The 7999-nt window shown below is 41.1% G+C and overlaps 1 protein-coding gene across 3 annotated transcripts in view; it reads right to left on the bottom strand.

The window, feature by feature from the left end:
• Positions 1-1134: 1134 nt before the first annotated feature.
• Positions 1135-7999, bottom strand: part of LOC109463320 (inactive rhomboid protein 1-like) — a 56277-nt gene continuing 49412 nt past the window's right edge. For 2 of the 3 annotated variants that reach the window (XM_019760083.1, XM_019760082.1), the window contains 9 exons: positions 7069-7326; positions 6089-6275; positions 5305-5466; positions 4740-4828; positions 4537-4600; positions 4032-4193; positions 3634-3734; positions 3151-3304; positions 2421-2855 (listed from right to left, as the gene is read on the bottom strand). In XM_019760083.1, coding sequence (XP_019615642.1) covers positions 2421-2855; positions 3151-3304; positions 3634-3734; positions 4032-4193; positions 4537-4600; positions 4740-4828; positions 5305-5466; positions 6089-6275; positions 7069-7326 — 1612 coding nt within the window. Of the gene's footprint in view, positions 2856-3150; positions 3305-3633; positions 3735-4031; positions 4194-4536; positions 4601-4739; positions 4829-5304; positions 5467-6088; positions 6276-7068; positions 7327-7999 lie in introns of all 3 variants that reach the window. The other variant, XM_019760081.1, reaches the window with a different exon arrangement.

Below are 7999 nucleotides of genomic sequence, written 5' to 3'. Positions count from 1 at the left end.
TGGTAAAAGCTCTTTGAAATAATAAAATCGTTTTGCATCCATTACTTCATACAAATGTTCCCAGATTTGTTTCTAGATATTTCATATTTCAAGATCAAAGACCTCATTTCTTTTTTTAACAGAACCAACTGCTATATGTTGGACGAGTCCTCTCCAATTTAACTACCATATCCCTAACTACTCATATAAACCTTGAAGCAACATTCAAATGATACAAACATACCAGACATCTCAGGCAACCAGGAAACTAGACTTGAATCCAATTTTTTAGAATACAAATCTTCACACAATTGTCTTGGCTGTAAAAAAACATTATGCTGTAACTGCAGATCTATCAACAGCATTTCTTTTCCCCTGCTTATCTAAGATCTAATTGACAAAGTGTTTTCAGTCACAATGCTACTGGTAGACTACAGGTTCCAATGATGTGGACTGAAATTTCCCAGATGCTCTAAGCACCTTTCTTGGATCTTCTGCCAGATAACTAAAGCAGTAACTAATATTTGGCGCATATGGCTAGTCTTCACTAGACTAACAATTCAGGGAGACAAAATTTACCCAAAGAGGGAGAATAACTGGTCAGGGGAGTTTGGCCACCATAGAGTTAATTTTCATCTTATTGTGTCTCACTCCCTGGTCAATTATTAACCCTGTTTCGGGGAAATTATACAATCATTAGGACATTAGAAAAGCCTGATGGAGGCTACCAAAAGGTTACCTAAGAACAAAGAAGGATAAGCTGTAATCAGACAATGGTCAGAGCTCCGAGTACAAAAATACAACATCCCGTAATGTCCTGAGTTAGAAAGAGCCTTATACACATGGACAGTTAAGTGTACATTATAATAAGTAACCACAGGTTACAGTGTTGCTGTTTTTGTACATTTAGTACATTCTCAGTCATCTCAGGAACAATTAGAAGTATGGTAGGCTTTGGAGACTTGAATACATGTGTAATTTACAAGCTTACATCATTGCAATTCTCTCCAAAACACCAGTTCATGTAGGCAAGTATGGAGGATCTTCATCATTACATTACCAGTGCTTACAAACTTTGTATACCGGTGTGAATAAGACATCAAGCAATGCTTCAGCTCTTGTCAAACCAAACAGAGAGTGTTTGAAGAAACTTTGAATACTTATATCTAAAACAAACAGGATATGTACTTACTGGCTAATACTGTGTGTAGATGTTTACATTGATGCAAAATGAATGTTTCACAGGAATGAAAGCCTTGATTAATTTTTATAACTTTGGTAAACTTCTAAAGCATGAATCAGATTTTCTTTAAAACCATATAAATCATGATCTTAATAATCTATAAGCATGAACCGCTACCAGGCTAGCTGAACAATACTATACTGACTACAAGTATGGCAAGTCTGGTGGCAAACCTTGTCAAGAATATCTATGTTTGGCCTATTGTACATTGTAAGCTATTAATTTGGTTTCTATGAGCATTTTAGAAATGACAAACCAAATACCAAAGCTCTCTGGCCATGGATTGTTCAAAAGCTCTTAAATACAATAAATATTCTATAATATAATGGCACTCCCTCTCAACAGTACCTTATACTATTCTGAAAGGCTATTCACAAATAGGCAAAATAGCGACTCAATACAAACTACACAGGGTGTAAGGAGAGCTAGGAATTTTTCCTCACTGCTCTCAAGCATTCAAAATGAACTAGCCCTTTGCTGAATTATGGACACCATGTTTATGAGCACAGGAGTACTAAATAATATGGTATGTTTGATTACACCTTCACTGTGCTGTTAGGAATAAATATCAATATCTGAAACTAAGGCATCCTTGTACAGGTCATTTATGCATGCAACTTACATGTGCCCAGACATTTGGCCCAGTCTTTTGGAGACATGTATGTTAAAACACATGCAAACCCACTTTGAAGAGAAATCTACTGCTCACAAATTTCTGCTGTACATTTCCTGAATAAATGCAACATTATGTAGAAAGTAGCTAAGAAAATCTTGGAATGATAAAGCATATAAAATGTTATATGCACCATCATATGGCACAATACAATATACTGTAACATGGTAGCAACAGTTACTGTACTATTAGGCTTCGTATCAGCCTAGAAGTACTTTTCAGCCTTGAAAACAAGAGCATCATAAAAGGTATTGCCTGCATAATACTTCACACTTTTTGTCATTAACATTACAAGAAATGTTGGCATTTTATGGTCTTCAGCAATTCATTCCCCCAGAAGCAAGATGAAGGAACAAGTTGTCCTTTGTTTGGCTAAGAGATGAATTTTCATCGAAAAAATGCTGGTCCTTTTACAATCATAGCTAGTGCCCCTCTGTAGCAGTTTTACAATGCTTCATAATATCTACTCTTACTGTTTCATCAGTGTTACTATCAATATGATATCTATAAGGTTTTAGCATGACTTCACGTCGTCTCTTCTCTAGGGGTCAGGTCGTGACCTTGGTATTTACAGAAGGTTTTGTCAAACGGGATACAGTTGACGTACTCGCAACCCTTACAGTCTGTCAGCGGCCTGACGTAGAAAAGAACCACCAGTCCGGAGAAGAAGGCCACAAACAAAAGGAAGGACACGATGATCTGTATTCGCTTCCTGTTCTTGTCGAACGTGCCGAATGTGATGTAGGGTAGGAAGGAGAAGGAGAGTAGGATGCCGCAGATGAAGCCGGTGATGTGGGCAAAGTTGTCGATCCACGGCAGGAGGCCCAGGACAAAGAGCACCAGGACGATGATGGTCAGCTTCAGGATGGCCCTCCAGGGTGCCTGCAGCATCTGCCAGCTCTGGAACACCTCCACAAACAGGCACGCGATAACGCCGAAGTGGGCACCTGCAGGTCCAACCTGAAGTGGGGACAGAGAAGGACCAAGTTTGTAAATTCTTTTAGCTTATCACAGGTGGTGATTTCTTTTCTTTTTAGAGTGTTGAGTGTTGAAGTAAAACGCTGAACTTTATTACAACAAAAAGTTACACAGAGATCAAATTTTCAGTGACCGCTGTCGCCTTCATCAGGATAATTATTGACCATCACTTCAAAACGTAATCTTCTGAGAGTTACAATTACAGACACATCTTATTCACATGAGACTTTACTGATACGTGACGTGGTGTTAAGTGTTGTTGCTCTTTATCCCTTACCTCTGCCTGGTACGGCAGGAACACGGCGCTGGCCAGGTTGCCTCCGATGCCGCTCAGGATGTAGATGATGGCGATGCGGCCCCAGCCGGCCAGCTTCTCCAGGTCCCGCAGGATGGTCATCTGGAAGATCACCGACATCAGCAGGTGCACCAACCTGCAGGGGACAGAAACAGCATCCTCAATAACTGAACAACCATGTCCTGTAACTTTATAATCATTTCTTTCTGTTTATGATCCTTTCATGAGACATAATTGTCAACATTATCCAATACGATAGATTAGGAAGGTGGGTAATCAAGAAACCCCAAGCCAACACGCCTCTGGCAAAATATAGAAATGTAAAAATAGAAGTAGAAAAATGCACAAATTTGAAGAACATGCAGCTAGTCTCTCATTGGTTGAATAGTTAATTGCCCTTCTATCATTGGTTAAAGTGCTACATGTAATTGTGATTGACAGGATCAGTATATTCAGCACACCTACCCAGCATGTAAGAAGAGTGATGTCCACAGCCTGTAGAACTGGTCAGGAACCTCCGGGTCCATGAATGGGAGGAGGCCACAGATTCTGTCCATACACGACACCTGGACGGAGAACACGTTAGTCCATTATGATCATCATCATCAGTCAACCATATTGGTCAGAGTTACTGCCCCTTACAAAGTGACAGACACTTTCATTGCCTGTTATGAGACAGTCAATTATATGGATTTTGAAGATGCCCCATTTATCAAAACCAGTGAGATTTCTTGTTTTCTAGGAATATTTGCTTCCCTCGACATTTTACTCCGGAAATTTGTTAGAGATGCGAAATTTCCAACTGTTTTTCCACATACAATGACAGCATCAGTGGACCCAGGTGGTATGCACTGAAGACTTACCTGTGAGCAAAGCGAGGCCTCCTGGTGGAAGAAGCCATGTTTGAACTCGCAGTACTCCCTGGTGGTGATTTCACAGGTGCCTGTGATGCCAATACAGCAGGGGTGGGCTGTCACCTCACATGTCATGTGGGGCCGGCTGTCTGCACCCTCCTCCTTACACACCTGCACGGGACAACACAACAACATTTCACACCTTTGTGAAGCATTGTGAATTTCTTTGTTTTATTTTTTAGAAAGGCATTCATGCTGACACAGCTGTCCCTGGTGCTGAATGACATTCATACTGACGCAACTGTTATTTGACATTCACACTGACACTGTCCATTGTGCTGAAAGCCATTTACACTGACACCAATGACACTCACTGTCTATTGTGCTGAAAGACAGTGACACTGACACAGCTGTCCCTAGTTCTGAAAGGCATTCAAATAGTGGTACCTTCTGTGTCAAACTATCACAGCTTATAACAGGAAAAAAAAAGTGTTATAATTGTGAAAATACTTACCGGCCACTTGGTCATGTCATCTGCCCATGTGTGTGGCTCAACTGAGCCTGGGTTCTTGCAAGCCCTGAGGAAGAACACAGCCACAAGTTACTAGCATAAAATAGCATTGTTTGACTACGATAGAACCAGTATTAAACATTTATTTACACACACCACACGGATGTACATGTAGTATTTTATCAGACAACAAAAGCCAGTCTTACTTGGGGTCCTGTCCACACACTGCACCAGATATTCTCCCATCTGGACCTGGGTTGTCCTCAGACCACCTCACAAAATCTGCAAAGGTTTTCTGTCAAGGCAACAAAAAGTTTCTGTAAAAATTGACAGCAGTGTTCCCCTTCTACAGTGTCGAAGTTAGCAACTTTATCAATTGACAATCCTGTAATTACTGTGTTCTTCTCCACACAGCTTAATTAGTAGCTCAGTCCCTGTTCTTTTTGGTCTGTTTTCTCTCTTGTCATTACTGTCATTTACAAATGGAGGCATATGATATCCTGCTTGCAAAGTAACCAAACAAATAAACACAGGTGAAAAGTACAACATCCCAGCCAGTTCTCCCTAGTATGGGCCTAGTATAACATTGTGCAATAAGAAATTGAGAGCATTCTTGGAAATGTGTCCTACAAAATTCAGCTACAGAAAAGGTTGTCTCACAAATGCAGATCCTTGACTGCAATACTGTCACCACCTGCTAGAAAATTCTGCAGTATAAAAATTGCATGATGAATGTGAAAGTATAGAAAAGTACAAAATCTAATCACTAACCGAGCAGTCCTCCTCAGAAGACTGGTAACAGCCGGACTGGTCTGTCTTGATGCAGCAGCCAGTAAGATTCTCCATCCTTCTCTGTTCCTCTACCCGCTGGACGATCTTTGGGTCTTTCCTCATACACGGCGAGTACTTGGCACCAAGGTGTATAAGGTCCTCCTGTGGAAAAAGGATGGTCTATTCAAAATTCTGAAAAGTTAAAGGAGTGTTAACCTCTGAAGTAAAACATGTTTAGACTGAATTTCTTGGCTCAACACCACTTGTGTCCCAGACAACTGTTGGCTTTGTCTACAAAAAATGTACATTGTACACCTGTTACATCATTTGTCATCTGTGTTGTGTCATTTGCTATTCACTTACACCAGATGTGCAAAAGTTGGCATTAAAGAGTAATTTTGACCCTGCATGTTGTATAAAAGTTCATTCACACAAACTTGAGGCCAACGACCCTTACACATTGCAGGGTACGCAAAAAGAAATTGTTGTAACTGCACCAGCTGTTCTATTAGAATTCATGATCTCCTCTGCTTTTGGTTGAGTGAAAATGATTTGTTAGTGGTGTCTGAAAGGCCGTGCTGGCCCAGAAAGTCCTGATAGCGTGTAATTTTTACAGCGCTTTTCACTCAACTGGATTGGAAACAATCTATTCTCAACCGGAGGCATTTTATTTTTGCAATCATGCAAACAAAATGGGTATTATCATGTGATAAACGTTCTCAAATTTAAAAGACATGCCAGCCCTGAAAAGTGATACACCTTTTGCCTCATATGCATTACTTACGTCTTTAGGCCCTATCCAGAAGTTGTCCTTCTCAATCTTGGGGATGTTCTCCAGTGAAAGCTTGGGCGTACGCACCAGTGCTGTCATCTCGGTCTCCGCAAAGCCGATAGGAGCGATACCGTACACCGCCAACGCGATGATGGTGATCAGTATATGTACAAATGTGACCCAGTATGTGAAGTACGGTCTGGAAAATGAGACGGAAAATTTTGCCATCTTCGGTCTTTTCTTCTAACCCTGCCCCCCTCCCCTTTCTTACCCCTAAATAAGAAAATCCAGGTCTTACACGATGGCAAACACAGCAGGCTTACTCCCGAAGGTCAAAGCAAGCTCTGTTTTTGTATAGTCTGGCTTCCAGGCTTAACCTCAAGGAAAGCTCAGTGAGTGGCTGGTAGCAGGTAATCCTACCCTAAACAGACAATACCGTGTTGTACAAGTTTTCTTCTTTGTTCGATAACCAGTGAGTTTTACGTCCGACGTTTCAGTGACTGTCTCTCACTTTCTTCAGGGCAACAATGATTGGCTCTGATTCATACTGCAGCTACATGTACATGTATATACTGCTGCTGCAGTACCAGAGTTACGAATGTGGTCAGATAATATACCATGCAAGGTTCTCACCAGGATTTTTTCACAGCGTAGGGGTCGGGTACAAAAGGACAACTTTCTGCGGTGCAAGTCGTGCATTGAGTCCCCAAGATATGACCACAGCAGGGGGTCTGGTATTCTCCCCACAAAATTTTGTAACTCATAACCCTATGAGTTTCTTGCTTATTGGGGGTCATTTTTTGTTTTCCATTTGTTTTCCCTTTGTTATAGCTTCATTCTTAAGTTAGATTTATGAAGCTTCTTGCCCCCAAAACACCCCTACACTGGTTGAAACACAGTGTAGGGGGCTAAATCACAGCATAGGGAGTCTAAATCACAGCATAGGGGGTCTCTACATTCAAACAGCTGGTGAGAACTATACCATGTTGTACCTGTAGTCTGTGATGGTGTCTAGTTGATGCTTGATGTCACTGCTCATGGCCATGCTGCTTCTGTAGCTCCTCTTCAGCCATTTCCCCACCAGCCCTCTCCCGTACTCCCTCCTGTCCGAGTTGTCCAGTGCCATCTGGAGCACGCGGTCTCCGATCCTGTTCCTTCTCCGAGGAGCGCGGGCCGCCATCACGTCCTGCCCGCGCAGCGGAGGCGCTATCCTCTTCTTGCTGCCTGTTCTCCACCCACGATCCGTCGGGCTGACGAAAAACCAAAATCAAAAGTTTTTACCATAATTTCATTAAAAACAGTTCTTCTCTTGGGTATATTTCTGGATGGTGTCTGAAGTATGATCTTTTCCAGACCAGCAGTGAACTAACTAAGACTGCCAAGGACTGCTCAGGAACAACAGAGGGTAACAATGACATAATTCATGCAAAGTAAATCTGAAACCTTGTTTCCAATAAACAGAGTATGACTAATAAATTCTCAGACACTAGCAAACACATACTTTAAAATGTATTTTGAATTACAAAACGGTAGTATGTTTTTGAAGACGGTTATGATATGAGCTTAACGAATGTCACATGGGACAACATTTAATAATCAAAATATATTACTTCCGGAAAAATCTGCTTGATGATTAGTCAGCATCACCATATTTTCATTGTAGGTAGTTATAATGAATAGCATGTGTTGGGCCCTGACACATTAATATTAATGGGGGATTGTCTGACAGAATATTGCAACAATGTCAACCAAATGTGTTGAAAAAGTAGAAGCAAAGATAAGTTGCAACATTGCATTATTGTAGTTAAAACTGCCCAAGAAGACCACTCAGGGGAATGATAAAATATGGTCTATTTGGACAGGTGGTCACTATAGGCAGCTAGGACTACTAATGCTACTATGTGTCAAAATAGGAAAAAGCTA

The sequence above is a fragment of the Branchiostoma belcheri genome, unplaced genomic scaffold, assembly GCF_001625305.1.
Source record: "Branchiostoma belcheri isolate BF01 breed outbred unplaced genomic scaffold, Haploidv18h27 scaffold124, whole genome shotgun sequence".
Taxonomy (NCBI): Eukaryota; Metazoa; Chordata; class Leptocardii; order Amphioxiformes; family Branchiostomatidae; genus Branchiostoma; species Branchiostoma belcheri.
This window is presented reverse-complemented; position numbering and strand designations above follow the sequence as displayed.